This window comes from Chiloscyllium plagiosum, unplaced genomic scaffold (assembly GCF_037043375.1).
Source record: "Chiloscyllium plagiosum isolate Xiang-an unplaced genomic scaffold, Cpla_swu_hap1 HiC_scaffold_38, whole genome shotgun sequence".
In the NCBI taxonomy this organism is placed as follows: Eukaryota; Metazoa; Chordata; class Chondrichthyes; order Orectolobiformes; family Hemiscylliidae; genus Chiloscyllium; species Chiloscyllium plagiosum.
Genome location: NW_028270176.1, coordinates 31,479,799 through 31,496,773, shown reverse-complemented (window position 1 = coordinate 31,496,773; position 16,975 = coordinate 31,479,799). Strand labels below are relative to the sequence as shown.

At 44.8% G+C, this 16,975-nt stretch overlaps 1 protein-coding gene across 1 annotated transcript; it reads right to left on the bottom strand.

Moving 5' to 3' along the window:
* Positions 1-8,697: 8,697 nt before the first annotated feature.
* LOC148139388 (putative G protein-coupled receptor 139) lies at positions 8,698-9,414 on the bottom strand. Its single transcript, XM_087980915.1, has one exon. It carries the CDS (start codon positions 9,412-9,414, stop codon positions 8,698-8,700), a length of 717 nt encoding a protein of 238 aa, XP_087837041.1.
* Between the last annotated feature and the right edge of the window lie 7,561 nt (positions 9,415-16,975).

Here is a 16,975-nt window from a genome sequence, read left to right as displayed (position 1 = left end):
GAAACAGACTGATATGCTAGAACAGGTTGATGTTCGGAAGGAGGATGTGCCGAAAATTTTGAAATATGTCAGGATAGTTAAATCCCCTGGGCCAGACGGCATATAACCCACGCTGCTACGGAAAGTGAGGGGAGAGATTGCTGCACCTTTGGCTAGGATCTTTGCATCCTCACTGTCCAATGCAGTAACGCATGTGATTGGAGGGTCGCAAAATTTATTTCCTTGTTCAAGAAAAGGAATAGGGATAATCCTGTGAATTACAAACCAGTCAGTCTTATGTCGGTGGTGGGCAAAGTATTGGAGAGGATTCTGAGAGACAGGATTTATGATTACTTGGAAAATCATAGCTTGATTAGCGATAGTCAGCATGGCCTTTTGAGGAGCAGGTCATACCTCGCAAGCCTTAGTGAATTCTTTAAGCACGTGACAAAAGCATATTGAATATACAGCAGTGGATGTTGTGTACATGGATTTTAGCAAGGTGTTTGATAAGGTTCCCTATGGTAGGCTCATTCAGAAAGTACGGAGGCATGGGATACAAGGAAAACTGTCGGTCTGGATACAGAATTGGTTGGCCCACAGAAGACAGAGTGAGCTAGTAGATGGAAAGTATTCACATTGGAGCTCGGTGAGCAGTGGTGTTCCACAGGGATAAGTTCTGGTACATCTGCTCTTGTCTTTCTATAAATGACTTGGATGAGGAAGTGGAAGAGTGGGTTAGGAGTTTGCTGATGACTTGAAGGTTGATGGAGTTGTGGATAGTGTGGTGAGCTGTTGTAAGTTGAACGGGACATTGACAGATGCGGAACTGGGCTGAGAAGAGGCAGGTGGAGTTCAACCTGGAAAAGTGTGAAGGTTAAATTTGAATGCAGAATATAGGTTTAAAGGCAGGATTCTTGGCAGTGTGGAGGAACAGGGCGATATTATGGTTTATGTCCATAGATCCCTCAAAGTTGCCACCCAAATTGATTGGTTTGTTAAGAAGGCGTATGATGTGTTGACTTTCGTTAGCAGGGAGATTGAGTTTAAGAGGCGTGAGGTTATGCTGCAGCTCTTTCGAGCCCTGGTTAGACCACACTTGAAATATTGTGTTCAGTTCTGGTTGCCTCATTGTATGGAAAGATGTGGAAGCTTTAATGAGGGTGCAGAGGAGATTTCCCAGGAAGCTGCCTGGACTGGAGGGCATGTCTTATGAAGAAAGGTTGAGGGAGCTAGGGCTTTTCTCATTGGAGTGAAGAAGGATGAGAGGTGACTTGACAGAAGTTTACAAGATGTTGAGGGGCATACATAGAGTGGGTAGACAGAATACTTTTCCAATGACAGAAAAGTCTATTGCACAGAGGCATAATTGTATGGCGATTGGGAGAAGGTTTAGGGGAGATGTCAGAGGTAGGTTCTTTACACAGAGAGTGGTGGGTGTGTGGAATGCACTGCCTGCGGTGGGAGTGGAGTCAGATAGATTCGGGATATTTAAGCAACTCTTGGATAGGCACATGGATGATAGAACAATGAAGGGCATGTAGGATAGTCTGATCTTAGAGTAAGATAACAGGCTGGCACAACATCATTGGGTGTAGGGTTTGTACTGTGCTGTACTGTTCTATGTTCTATGTTCTAACTGAGGGCATTCTGGCTAAGTTTGCAGATGATATAAAGATAGGTCGAGGGAAGGTAGCATTGAGGAGGTAGGGAGGCTGCAGAAGGATTTGGACAGGTCAGGAGAGTGGGCAAAGAAGTGGCAGATGGAGGACAAGGTGGGAAAGTGTGAGGTCATGCACTTTGGCAGGAAGTATGGAGGCATGGACTGTTTCCTCAATGGGGAGAAAGTTCAGAAATCTGAAGTGCAAAGAGACTTGGGAGCTCAAGTTCAGGATTCTCTCAAGGTCAACTTGCAGGTTGAGTCAGTAGTTAGGAAGGCACATGCAATGATGGCATTTATTTTGGGAGGACTTGAATATAAAAGCTGGGATGTACCTCTGAGGCCCTATGAGGCTCTGGTCAGACCACATTTGGAGTATTGGGACCCATATCTCAGGAAGGATGTACTGGTCCTGGAACGTGATCACAATATGTTCTCGAGAATGGTCCCAGGAATGAAAAGCTTAACATCTGAGGAACGTTTGAGGACTCTGGGACTATACTCAATGGAGATTAGAAGGATGAGGGGTGATGTGATTGAAACAAACAGAATACTGAATGGCCTGTACAGAATCGCTGCTAAGAAGATGTTTCCAATGGGTGGGAGAGTCTAGGACCCGAGAGCACAGACTTTGGGTACAGGGAAAACCATTTACAATGGAGATAAGGAGAAACATCTTCATCCAGAGACTGGGGAAACTGTGGAATCCACTGCCACAGAAGGCTGTGGAGGCCAGGCCATTGAGTGTATATATAAGACTAAGATCGATAGTTCTTGAATATCTCCTCGATACTCAAGAAAAACATGGGGAGAAACCTGGAGAATGGGATTGAGAAACTTATCAGCCATGATTGAATGGTGGAGCAGACTCGATGGGGTGAATGGCCTAATTCCTGCTCCTATGTTTTATGGTCTGTGGTAGTTCATCACGGTGTAAGGGACCGCTCCTCAGGGAGATAGTACAGGCCTTTGGAGAATGTACAGTGTGGATTCAGCTGAATGACAGGAGGACATAAAGGATGGGATTATGTGTTTGGAAAGGGGGAATCAGGAACGGGAGTGTGGGTGAGGAATGGAGACTTAACCTTTGAGCCAAGTGCATTGAAAGACTGCCATGATAAAGTAGATCATTCAGACAGAGTGGGGATCTGGAAACCTTCCCCCCAATCACTAACCATGCTGGGAATGAATTGCATCATGCATTGTTAGCACGGGCACAATTCTCTTGTACAAACAGACAAAGGGCGAGTGAGGAAAATTGAGCTGCACCATCTGACTGAATGATACGCTGAACCAGTGGGCTTCAGAATTCACCCTTTCTGGGTCTCTGAAAGTGGGGTCCTACTGTCCCTTTCAACAGGGGATTTTCAGGGAGAGCAGAGGAGAGATGAGGGAGAGCTGTTCGATCTCCTCTGCTCTCTCTCCAGTGCAATTACATCCCTCCGGAAATGTGCAGTTTGCTGTCTGTGGTCTAACCAAGTTTATCCCACTGTGCACTGGCAATCAAGCCCCACTATTTACTGAGTCATCAAAAAGGTGAAGGTTTATTTAAAGCAACAAATTGTCCAACTATACACATCGTATTAAAAGAATATGGGCCTGCAGCTTTCTTTGCTATTTAACTGTTTAATATAATCAAACCAGTTTAAACCAATGACAAACATTGCCGTGTTGAATTGCCAACCTGTAATGAAAGTTTAATTGTTAGCTCTTTTATGTAATCCCATTCAGACAAGCAAAAACAGAGAAGAGACAAATATTATGTTTTGTTATAAAATTTAAAGCAGGAAACCCCATTCAATAGTTCCCGTTGAGATGGCCGAGACTGATATGTTGTTCTCTTTCAGATTCTTTCGATTCCTTCCAAATGTTTGATGATGACATGAGTTTGTAGGAACAGCAATTCTCAATTTCCCATTCGCTGTTTGAAAATGTGTTGTTTCTGTGTCTCTGGAAGTAACTTCCAATTGTCCTTTTTAACAGAGGATTTTCAGAGAGAACAGAGGAACGCTGAGAGGGATTACCGATCTACCAGGGTGTCTTCATTCAGTTCCCCAGGCAGAAAGGGCAGGAAGTGATACGCATGCTCTGTCTTCGCAGGCTGGTTCTGAACCCTGTATTCTCCACACATGGGCTGTCGTGAGTGAGCAAGAGATTGTTACTTTGCTGAGCTCTCCTGAACACACAACTGGTGCATGTTGTAAAATGAATTCAAATAGTGTTTCTGATCAGAATGGCACTGAATGCACACACATACACACACACGCACACATACACACTCACACTCAAACATACGCACACTTCTCACACATACACACAAACACATACACTCACACACACACTCATGCAAATACACACATCCATATCCATCCACTCACACACGGACACACACAGACTCTTTCTGTCTCTATTTTTTGATTAGTTTCTTCTTTAAAGAGAAAACAATGAATATAAAACTCACAATTTTGATGGGCGTTCTCTTGTCCATTTCCTACACAGTGTCCTTTTGTTAAAAGCAACACCTTTTCCTACTTGGATCCATGAACCAACAAAACAAAAGTGCTCTTTTGAATCCACCACTGTGAACAGAAATGTGGAGGAGACGGTGTTGGACTGGGGTGGACAAGGTCAGAAGTCACACAACACCAGGTTATAGTCCAACAGGGTTATGGAGCGCTGCCCTTTCATTAGATGAAGGGAGAGTGAAGCTCACGGACACAGAATTTATGGACAGAAAGATCAAGGGGATGCAGAGAGATCAAAAGATCACACAAGTCCCTGCAGGTGACCAAGGGTGTTAGACAGTGTGAGGAAAGTGTCATCAGCTGAAAAACGAGGGAAGGGATGCCCAATAATCCGACTAAATGAGGCAGAGAGATAATGACAAACAAGTTAATAAGAAGGTGGTGCTGGAGACAAACCAAATGATGGAAATAACATGAAACACAAACAGAAGCTGTTGGAAAAGCTCAGCAGATCCAGCAGCATCTGTGAGGGGAAGCAGAGGAAGGGTCACCGGACCTGAAAGGTTACCTCAGATTTTTCAGTAGAAATTGGCAAATGTTGGGTAGTATCCAATCTTGTGTTGTTGTAGTGTCTGCACAGTCTCGCTAATATACCATGCTTCAGAGAATCCTTACCCATAGATGGATTCAAGTGATAGAGTGCACTTCATCGTCCAGTACTTCCCTGGAGCAAAGAGACGACACCATGTCCCTCAGCCTTAAACACGTCATTAACGACAACAAACATCTCACCAAGGGTCAGCCCTTCACCTCCACTTCTCACCTTCAAACAACCACCAAATCTTAAACAGACCATCGTTCCCAACAAACTGCCCAGCCTTCAGGATCGCCACACAAAACACCACACAACCCTGGCACAGCACCCTCTGCAAAACATATCTGATCACTGACATGGATACTACTATCACACTTGGGAACACTACCCACCATGTGCATGGCAGGTACTCATGTGACACATTGTCTACCTCATACACTTGAGGTAATGATGCCATGAGGCTTGGTATATTTGTGAGATCATGCAGACACGACAACAATGGATGAATGGACACTGAGCAACAATGACCCAGTCAGGACTGTTCTCTCCCAGTCGGGGGACAGTTCAGTGCTCAAGGACATTCAGCCTCCCATCTTCGGGTAAACGTTCTCCAAGGCAGCCTTCGAGATACAGAACAACACAGAATCACCAAGCAGAAACTGATAGGCAAGTTCCATACCCATGAAGAGGGTCTCAACTGTTATCTTGGGCTCACATTGTACTACATGTGACTCCACCATACAGCTCTGTGTCTGTAAAATCTTCCTCGCTGAACAATGAGACCTTGGAGTGCAGGTTCATAGCTCCTTGAAAGTGGAGTCGCAGGTAGACAGGATAGTGAAGAAGGCGTTTGGTATGTTTTCCTTTATTGGTCAGAGTATTGAGTACAGGAGTTGGGAGGTCATGTTGTGGCTGTACAGACATTGGTTAGGCCACTGTTGGAATATTGATTGCAATTCTGATCTCCTTCCTATCGGAAAGATGCTGTGAAACTTGAAAGGTTTCAGAAAGGATTTACAAGGATGTTGCCAGGGTTGGAAGATTTGAGCTACAGGGAGAGGCTGAACAGGCTGGGGCTGTTTCCTCTGGAACATCGGAGGCTGAGGGGTGACCTTATTGAGGTTTACAAAATTATGAGGGGCGTGGATAGGATAAATAGACAAAGTCTTTTCTCTGGGGTCAGGGATTCCAGAACTGGAGGGCATAGGTTTAGGGTGAGAAGGGAAAAGATATAAAAGAGACCTAAGGGGCAACTTTTTCATGCAGAGGGTGGTACGTGGAAGGAATAAGCTGCCAGAGGAATGGTGGACGCTGGTACAATTGCAACATTTAAGAGGCATTTGGATGTATATATGAATAGGAAGGGTTTGGAGGGATATGGGTTGGGTGCTGGCAGGTGGGACTAGATTAGGTTGGGATATCTGGTCGGCATGGACAGGTTGGACTGAAGGGTCTGTTTCCATGCTGTACATCTCTATGATTCTATGACCATCACCTTGACAACTTGTCATGATCCCATCACCGGAATTAATTTGTACAGTTTTAGATGGCATGTTCCTTTGGATACACACTTGGCATGTGACTCTTTTACCCATCAAGTTGTTCCAGCTGTTTAGTTGCTCTCCAGCACAATGTAATATTTGATTTTTTTGGAATTATCTCTCTGCCTCAATTAATCAGACCTTAGACCATCACTTCACTTGTTACTCAGCTGTTGACACTTTACTCACAATGTCTGTCGCTTTCGATCACCCACAGAGACTTGTTATGCAGCCTGTCGACACTCCCACTCACACCATGTGTATGATCTTTATATCGGTCTGCCTATAAATTCTGTGTTCTGTGTGTTTCCCTCCTCGTCACCTGATGAAGGATCAGTGCTCCGAAAGCTTGTGATGTCAAATAGCCCAGTTGAACTGTAACCTGGTGTTGTGTAGATTCTAACGTTCTCCACCCCAGTCCAACACTGGGACCTCCACATTGTAATGGACAGAGATGAACGACTTTGTCTTTAGACACGGAGACAAGAAGAGGAAGAGAAATCTGGAGGATTCAGTGAAGGTAAAAGGAGTGGGAGAGAAGGGAAGTTAGGATGAGGTGATGGCCTTGTGCAGTTATCACAGGCTGTTCATCCAACCACTCAGAAAATGTTCTGGGAACCTGAATCCAAATTTCACCAAGGAGATTTCCCGACACTAAAAATCTGGAATTAACTGGCCCGGTGGCTCAGTGGCTCGCCATGCTGCCTTACAGTGCCAGGGACCCGGGTTCGATTCCCACCTCGGGTGACTGCCTGTGTGGAGTTTGCACATTCTCCTCGTGTCTGCGTGGGTTTCCTCCAGGTGCTCCGGTCCCCTCCCACAGTCCAAAGGTGTGCAGGATAGGTGAATTGGCCACGCTAAATTGTCCCATAGTTTTCAGGGATATATACGTTCGGTGCATCAGTCAGAGGTAAATATAGGATATAGTGGAATGGGTCTGGGTGGGTTTCTCTTCGGAGGGTCACTGTGAAGTTGTTGGGCCGAAGGACTGTAAGATTCTATGTAATGCGTAACCTTGGGGGCATCATGGTGGCTCAGTGGTTAGCACTGCTGCCTCATAGCACCAGGGACCCAGGTTTGATTCAAGCCTCAGGCCACTGTCTATCTGGAGTTTGCACATTCTCTGCCCGGGTTTCCTCCAGATGCTCCAGTTCCCTCCCACAATCCAAAAGACGTGCAGGTCAGGTGAATTGGCCATGCTGAATTGCCCATTGTGTTAGTTGCATTAGTCAGGGATATATTGGCGGCAGGGGAATGGGTCTGGGTGGGTTACTCTTTGGTGGGTCGTTGTGGACTTGTTGGGCTGAAGGGTCTGTTTCCGCACTGTGGGGAACCGAATCAGGTATCTCAAAAGGAAGATTTTACAGATATAGAACAGTATAGTGGGGTTATGTTCAATGTGACACGAACCCAAGATGAGAGTTGAGGTTTTCTGCATGGTTACAGGACTTAGCTATCAGTTTCTGCTTGGCAATTCTGTGTTGTTGTTTATCTCGAAGGCTGCGGTGGAGAACACATACCTGAAGATCAGAGGCTGAATATTCTTTACCTCTGAAGGAGGGAGCAAACATTCCTGTCTGGGACATTGTTGCACGGTGTCCATTCATCAGTTGCCATAGTGTCTGCCTGGTCTCGCCAATGCAATCAAAAGAAACATTCCTTGGTTTTTGGCAGATACAAAAAGCTCTCGTTCACTCATCTCCTTCAGAGCAGGGAGAACGGCCATCGCTGTGCAGTCTGACCCTACATGTGGCTCCAGACCCACAGGAATGTGCCTCACTCTGAACTATTCCCAGGAAAGTTAGGGATGGGTCATAACTGCTGGTCTAACCAATCCCAGTGATATCCCTTGAATGAATGAACACAATTGTGAATGAATGACAGAACCAACAGATGGACAGAATGAGAAAGGAATGGAAGTAAAAAGAGAGATGTGGACAAATTATGAATGTTTGAGGGGAGAAATAGCTTCCATGAATTGTCTCATGTTGAACGTATCATATTAAGCATTAAATGATTTGTTTCCTGGTGAATATTGTGAGTGTGCTTGATTGTAATTCATCTGACATTTGTAAAGGGACTCAAGGAAGATCAAGACACAACATTCATAACATGCATTTTTCCTCAGGTTCTGTCCACACGAATTAGGATGGCAAATTTGTGAAAGGATAGAAGTCAAACAAAGACACAATGCCCACAAGATGTATTTTTCTTCACTTTTATTTCTTTCCCCCTGAGTACTCTCTCACACATGGACAGAAGCATCCCCAATGTTTTGTGAGGGAGAGAAAAGGAGGTGAGGGAAGTTTTCCACGTCCCATGCCTCAAGCAGACAATTTCGCCTCTTCATCTCTTTACGTGGAGAAAAACAGGGGAATTCAGGTGAGAGGTGAAGATTGGAGAGAGCTCAGAGATGGGCACAAACTGTGTGGGATGCTTCAGTCTCAATCACTTTTCTTATTTTGATGTAGGGATACATTCACGGATGAGAGTGAAGGGATATTTCAGAGCCCTCTTCAGCTCCTCTCTGAATTTACTCTGGGTCAGGGCATAAAGGGCAGTGTTTGTACAGGAGCTCAGGTAGAAGAGCACAGTCCCAGATATGTCAGCGATCATAACAGGATGGTCATAACTGGGGTAAAAATGGTTGTTGGTAATCTTCATCAGTAAGAAAACACTGATCTTGGTCATCCACAACAATATAAAACTGCCCGAGACAACAAACAGCAGGATGATGGATTTCCTTCTGTTGACCATCTCTGCATCTCCTCTCTGGTCCCTGTTACTGGGAGCTCGGAGACCCTTGCGTGCCCGATTTGCCAAGACAATGTGCCTGACGGTCAGAGCATTGAACAGCAGGATCAGGAGGTAGGGGATCAATGGGTTCAGCAACTGGTGGAACCAAAAAAATGCCACCCATCCTGGCAAGATATAGAACTCTAGTCTGTTGCCACAGCCCCAGGGCACACCACCCCATGTGCCCAAAGATTGGTATCTGAAGTAAAATGGAATGTTCCTCAAAATGCTCACTGACCAGACAATGGTCACCACCAAGGCTGCTGTTCTGGCAGAGCAATATCTGGATTTCAGATTGTGGCAACAAATGGCCACAAAGCAGTCAATAGTGAAAATGATGGTCAACCAGACTGAGCAGTCAGTAGTGGCATAGCCCATGATGTAGTTAGTACGGCACACTGCTGTGTAAAACAAGAAGGAAACTGGGAAATATTTGAAAGCTAGTGTTATAAGTATAATGTTGAAGACAATGACCAGTAGATCAGCTGTTGCCATGGAAATCAAATAGAGAGAAGTACTCTTGCTGATGCCACACCTCCCACGAGAGAGAATCACAATCGTCACTAGGTTAGCTGCAAGAGACATTGAAAAGTTATTCCATATGTGGGATCATGAATTTCCAGTGTCACAGTGGGCACCCAGATCACAGAGACATGGTTCCAACAACAAGTACAGGGAGGAGTTCAAATGGATAACCACCAGATGTGTCATGGAACTTTATCTTCTACACTTTGAGCAAAGATCACTTTATAATTCAGGAAATGAGTACCCAACATTGAACAACATCCGATAAGCAATAATCTCATTAATTCAAGATATTTCTTGCTACCTTAGTGTGGGATATTGATTGAGCAAGGGAGATTAGTGAGGAAACCCAGGATTACTAGTGTGTTGGGATCTTTCCTATCCAATAACGCAGGCAGAAGTGCCTTTGGCTTGAAATCACATCCAAGATCAGCCTCTCAGACTGCCCAGTACGCTGGCAGCATTACTCTGCAGGACAGCGTTTGAATAATGTGCTACAATTCTGGAATTCACTTTCAACACAGAATCTTCAGATTCAATGTTTACCACACATTGAACCAAAGTTCGTGAATAGGGTCAAAAAGCTAAACGAAGTGGGAGTCACCAATACGTAATACGCAATTTTGGAGAGCTAATTACAAGATTGCCTCATTCAAAGTGGTTCCACACAGAACTCTCCCTTGTACAATGAGATACATGCGACCAGAGTGAATGACTACAGACACTAGTCAATTTATTCATGACTGAGAACAGACAGGAGTTGAAATGACCTCCTAGAAAATTCCTGTGAGGTGTTGGAATTCACACCCAGAGTAAATGACGAAAGCTATGGCTGGGCATTGAATTGATTATACAACCGGAAATTGAGTTTGTTTTTTTTGTTCAGTCTTGACTTAAGGGTGTAGCTGTTTGTTCCAGGTAGACTTACTCATCCCTAGTTGCCCCCTTGAAAAGGTGGGGGGGGATGAGCTGCCTTCTTGAACTGCTGCAGTCCATGTGGTGTGGGTAGACCCACAATATCCCTGGGGGAGGGAATTCCAGGATTCTGACCCAGCCACACTGAACGAACAACGTTAAGCTTCCAAGTCAGGATGATGAGTGTCTCGGAGGGGAACTTGCAGGGGGTGGTGTTCCCATCTATCTGCAGACCTAGTCCTTCATCATTTCTTTGGAAAGTGCTGTCGAAGGAGCCTTGGGGATATTTCGTTATTGCATCTTGTCGATGGTACACACTGCTGTTCCCATAGTCCTGCACATTCTTCCACTCCAGAATGAAAACAAAATTCCACCTAGGGTGCCCGGAATGAATCCCTCCCTCCCATTCCCTTCAGCAGTACATCCCAGTCTCTAACCACTCACTACCATGAAACAGTGTTCCTTCAAAGCTCATTTGTTCCTCTTGTCCATTGTATTCTATCTAACAATCCCATCCAGTCTGCAGGTTGGCCAGTTAGCTTTACATCATTGACACCAGCACATGTAGGGCTTACCACAAAGGCAAATTCTTTCTGTCAGAATTGGATTCCATTGTTCACTCCTGCAATGTTATAAATTACACAAGTGCCCAGCGTTCCGTGGGGATGCATAGACTGATAGAATGATAGAACATAGAGGGATCCTATTCAACTCATACCTCTGGTCCTGAGAGGGAACTTTCTACCTCATCATTCTAGTATCTCCCACACTTTATATGTACTCTACCTGAGATGATGTTTCCTCTGATGGGTGAGTCTAGGACCGGGGGTACAGTCTAAGCATAAACAGGTGAAAGTTTAAGACTCAGATGGGGAGTATTATCTTCTCTTTGAGGGGTGTGAGCCTTTTGAATTGTTTGCTACTGACAGAACTGTGAGGGGTAAGAGTCCTTGTGCATGTTTAAGGCTGTGTCAATAGATTCTTTTGTCAGTTGGTGAACAAACTGTAATGGGGGACGAGCAGAACATGAGGAATGTTGGGACCTGATATGATCCGCTTTATCGGTCAAGCAGGCTCCAGGGGAGTTTTCTCCTGTTTTTATTCTGCCCATGCCAAGTACCCCCACCTCCAACCCCACTCCCCGTCACCTCCAGTTCCAAGGATATTGAGCAGCCTCTTTCCTCTCTCCATACAACCGAAGATTTTCATTCCTGGTAACATTCCTATCAAATGGCACTGCAGCTTCCCCAAGGTCACCCCTTCAAGCAGTCCATCCACATCTCGGTTCCAAAGTAATCCATCAAATATCTCACCATAAAACACAGACAGAACTATAAACACCACATTCAGTAACGGGGAAGATCTCCTCACCTGGAACACAGACAATTGCAAAGAAATGGAAGAAAGCGAATAAGACCTGCAGAATTATTGGTCCTTGCATTGTTAATGTTGGGTGATCTCATTCATTAACTCTCGCGCAGGGCTTGGAGTCTGGACTGAGCTCCTGGGATAAGAATCAACACTCCCTTATACATGATCGTAAACCACGTGTGTGACGGCTGGTGTCTGTTCCAGTCTATTAAACACTCTCTTCAAAACCATCCACATTACATTGTGCATTCCCACAACACCGGTATATTCCATGTGGAACTGCTAAAAGATTGTGAACAGCACTCCCTGAAGGAATGTTTCCAAACTTGTTTTCCAAACCGTGTTCTGCCAACATGTGTTTTTGTTCACTTGGATCAGTTTTCCTCTTTGTTTGGTTTTGTTTCACGTGTCAGTCGCTCAGTCTATTGTTATCTATGGAGCGTTTGCTTTCTGGAATTTAGGGCCAACAATAGATTGCTGCCCATTATCTTCTTGAGAGGACGTTCCCAACTGTGCTCTGAGTATTAACTAGCACAGGAATCATATTTGCAAATGAAATGGTCCTAAAATAATAAATATAATTCTATATCTCAGACAGATAACAATATTCACATCAAAATCTTTTGCAATGAATAAAACAATCAGATGGATTTTAACTGATCCCATTGCTGCTCCATCAATTGGAGTCCAACTCAAACCATCTCTATCCAACTTGGTCCATTTGAAGGAATAGAGAATCATTGAAGATGGTTACCGCAGTGCCAGCCTTCCTCAATGATGTTTGGATTGGAAAGGGAACCCAGTTAGGCTTCAGTTTGATAAACCCTTAGTTACACTTGATCTGTGTAAGTTCATCACTGTGTGCGGGACCGCTCCTCAGGAAGATGGTACTGGCCTTTGGAGAATGGACAGTGTGGATTCAGCTGAATGACAGGAGGAGATAAAGGATGGGATTATGTGTGTGGAAAGGAGGAAACAGGAATGGGACTGTGGGCGGGGAAGTGGGTTTTAAAATTTAATCCACATGCATTGAGAGACTGACATGGTAAAGTACCTCAATCATTCAGGTAGAGTAAGGATCTGGAAACCTTCCACCCAATCGCTAACCATGCTGGGAATTAATTGCATCATGCATTGTTAGCACGGACACAATTGTCTTGTACAAATAGAGAAAGAGTGAATGAGGAAAGTTAGCTGCATCATCTGACTGAATGATATGCTGTACCAGTGGGCTTCACCCTTTCTGGGTCTCTGAAAGTGGGGTTCAACTGTCCCTTTCAACAGGGGGTTTTCATGGAGAGCAGAGGAGAGGTGAGGGAGAACTGTCAGCTACTCAGTTATCTTGGCTTAGGAGAGAGGTAAAGAGAGAGAGAGACAGAGACAGAGAGTGAGAGAGAGAGAGAGAGAGAGGTGGAAGCACACTCTATCCAGTCTGTCGCCCATCCTCAGGGATGATGAACAATAAACGCTGGCCCAGATAGTGACACCCATATCCTGTGGCTGAGTAAAACATAAAAGTAGGTGGGAAGGGTAGCAGGGTTAGAGGAACAAGTCTGCAAAGGCCATAGCTGGCCAAGGATGTTACAAATGTGGACAGCATGGTGAGGCTGGAAGAGATTGCAGAGAGAGGCAGGTTTGTAGGGTCTGAAGACATTCACAGTGATCGGACGGTAACTTTTATGATTCAATGCGGCAGTGGGAGAGTCATTGACGTCTACAGCACAGCTCATCGGGTAGACGCTGGCCAAAAATCCACCGAGCTATTCTAATTACATTTTCTAATACTTGGTCCATATCCTGGAACATCTCGCCATTGTAAGTACATTTCTAAATACTTCTTCAATGTTAGAAGGCTTTCTGCTTGTACCACTCTGACAGGCAGAGAGTTCCACTTTCCCACCACCATTTTGTGAAAACATTTTCCTCACATCCCATCTAAACAACCTGCCCCGACATCAAATCTATCTCCCTGGTTCTCCATGCTTTCAATCAAGGGGAAAAGCTACTTCCTGTTTCCCCTGTCTGTGTCCCTCATACAGTTACACATCTCAACCATGTCTCCCCTCAGTCAACTCTGCTCCAAGGAAAGAAACCCACTCTGCCCAATTTCTCCACATAACTGAAACTCTGTGCAGCCCAGACAACACGCTGGTAAATCTCCCTCTGTACCCTCTCCAGTGTAAACACACCCCTCCTATCATGTGGATTCCAGACCTGCACACAATACTCTCGCTGTGGTCTAACTGAAGTGCACTGGAAATCCAGCCCCACTATTCACCAAGTTCTCAAGAACATGAACATTTGATGAAAGCACCACATTGCCCAATTGAGCACAAATATCCAATTTCTGTTAAAGGGATATGCACACCTTTTTAGCATAATCGTGAAAAGAACTATTTATTGCAATCAAATTATTTTTAACAAATTTCAAAACCTGTGTGCAATCGCCAATCTGCAACTATAACTTTATTGTTTGCTCTTCAAAGACTTTTGTTCACACAGAGAGATGCACAAAAGGGATGGGGAAGGTATGAACATTATGCGTGGAGGTAAAATAAAATCAAGGAAACATAAATTAATAGCTCCAGTTCAGATATGTTTCGCTCTTTCAGATTCTTTCGATTTCTTCACAAAAGTTTGATGGTGAACGAGGTTGTGGGGACACCAATTCTCAGTCTCCCATTCAGTGCTTGAAAATTTGCCATTTCTGTTTGCCTGGAAGTGATTTCCATTTGTCCCTTTTACCAGAGGGTTTTCAGGGAGAGCAGAGGAACGCTGAGAGGGAATGCTGAGCTACCAGGGTGTCTTCAGAACAGAAATGCGGAGACATTTCTTCAGCCAGAGAGTGGTGGGCCTGTGGAATTCATTGCCACAGAGTGCAGTGGAGGCTGGGACGCTAAATGTCTTCAAGGCAGAAATTGATAAATTCTTGATGTCACAAGGAATTAAGGGCTGCGGGGAGACTGCGGGTAAGTGGAGTTGAAATGCCCATCAGCCATGGTTGAATGGCGGAGTGGACTCGATGGGCCGAATGGCCTTACTTCCACTCCTATGTCTTATGGTCTTATGGTCTTTATTCAGTTCCCCATGCAGAAAGGAGAGAGTGATATGGATGCTCTGTCTTCACAGGCTGGCCCTTACACCCATATTCTCCACACACTTGGCTGCACTGACCTGCCCAGGAAACAAACAAGAGATTGTCACTGTGCTGAGCTCTCCTGAACACACAACAACTGGTGCTGATTAAAAACCAATCAAATTGTGCCTTGCCTGAACATACCCTCTCTCTCACCCACAAGCGCACACACACACACACAGAGATCCGCGCACTGTCACACTTTCTCACTGTCTCACACAGACAGATGCACACACACGCACTTGCTCTGTCTCTCTCTCTCACACACGCACACATGCACACAGAAACACACAGGTTCTCTCACACACACATGCACATACTCTGTCTCTCTCTCTCTCACGCACGCACACACGCACACAGAAACACACAGGCTCTCTCACACACACGCACATACTCTGTCTCTCTCTCTCTCACACACATGCACACATGCACACAGAAACACACAGGTTCTCTCACACACACACGCACATAGTCTGTCTCTCTCTCTCACGCACGCACACACGCACACAGAAACACACAGGCTCTCTCACACACACGCACATACTCTGTCTCTCTCTCACACACGAACACACGCACACAGAAACACACAGGTTCTCTCACACACACGCACATACTCTGTCTCTCTCTCTCACGCACGCGCACACGCACACAGAAACACACAGGCTCTCTCACACACACGCACATACTCTGTCTCTCTCTCACACACGAACACACGCACACAGAAACACACAGGCTCTCTCACACACACGCACATACTCTGTCTCTCTCTCACACACGAACACACGCACACAGAAACACACAGGTTCTCTCACACATGCGCACATACTCTGTCTCTCTCTCTCTCACACATGCACACACGCACACAGAAACACACAGGCTCTCTCACACACACGCACATACTCTGTCTCTCTCTCTCATACACGCACACACGCACACAGAAACACACAGGCTCTCTCACACACACGCATATACTCTGTCTCTCTCTCTCTCTCACACACGCACACATGCACACCGAAACACATAGGCTCTCTCACACACACACGCAACAATTTTTTTGAGACACTCTCTTGCTACCCCAACAAGACAATAATTTACATAAAACTGTCAATTTGGCCCACTAATTGTTTTCAAATTGAATCAGTTTTACCGCTCCGTTTTCTTGGTAGAAGAGCAACATTCTGTCCCATTTTTGTTTGCGGACAATAATAAAAGTAATAGTGCCTTCACATGTCTCCACCCTTAAGAGAGATGAAGCACCTTTCCCAAGATGCATTTATTCTCCAAGTGCCTGATATACAGACAACAGAAAACAAAACTTACCTCCATTGGTACTAAATCATAGCTGATTCAAGACTTTTTAATAATGTTTTAATCACCTTCCATTTAAATTGTTAACTCAATCCTTTGATTTTACACTCTCCACAATTCACCTACTTTCACACTATCTTTCCAACTGAAGTTACAGCCCCTAACTGCCATCTTTGTGAAATAGATAACAGGAGTTGAGTATTAATGAGGTCAGTCTCTGGGAATGGGTTCCAGCAAGTCTGGAAAAGTCCTTACCTCAGGAAGGTGATAAATGTTGAATGGTAACTGGGATATCGGGGAGGATGGGGTCAGCCTGTCAGGGAGAGGTCACAGATTGGATTGCGTTTGGACTGTGTTTCCTGTTTGTGTGGCTATTAATGCTGCAGCATACAGATTTGAAATCTTCAAACCTAACTTCCCTTCTCAGCTCTTGGAAGCTTTAGAGAATAGAAAACTAAATTATAAGTATGACTGCCTTTATCTGAGTGAACTGTAAAGTGGCTCTCATCCACATCTTCAGAAAATCAGCAAAGGAAAATTCATTCCTGCCCATGAACCATCCCAAAAACCGCTGAAATAATCTGGTCAGTTTTCTTATATACTTTAATGTGTCCCTGAACTGTGTTTGTTTATCTGTCTGTCTGCTGTGTGAATGAGACTGAAATCAAAGCTAATGGAGTGTAA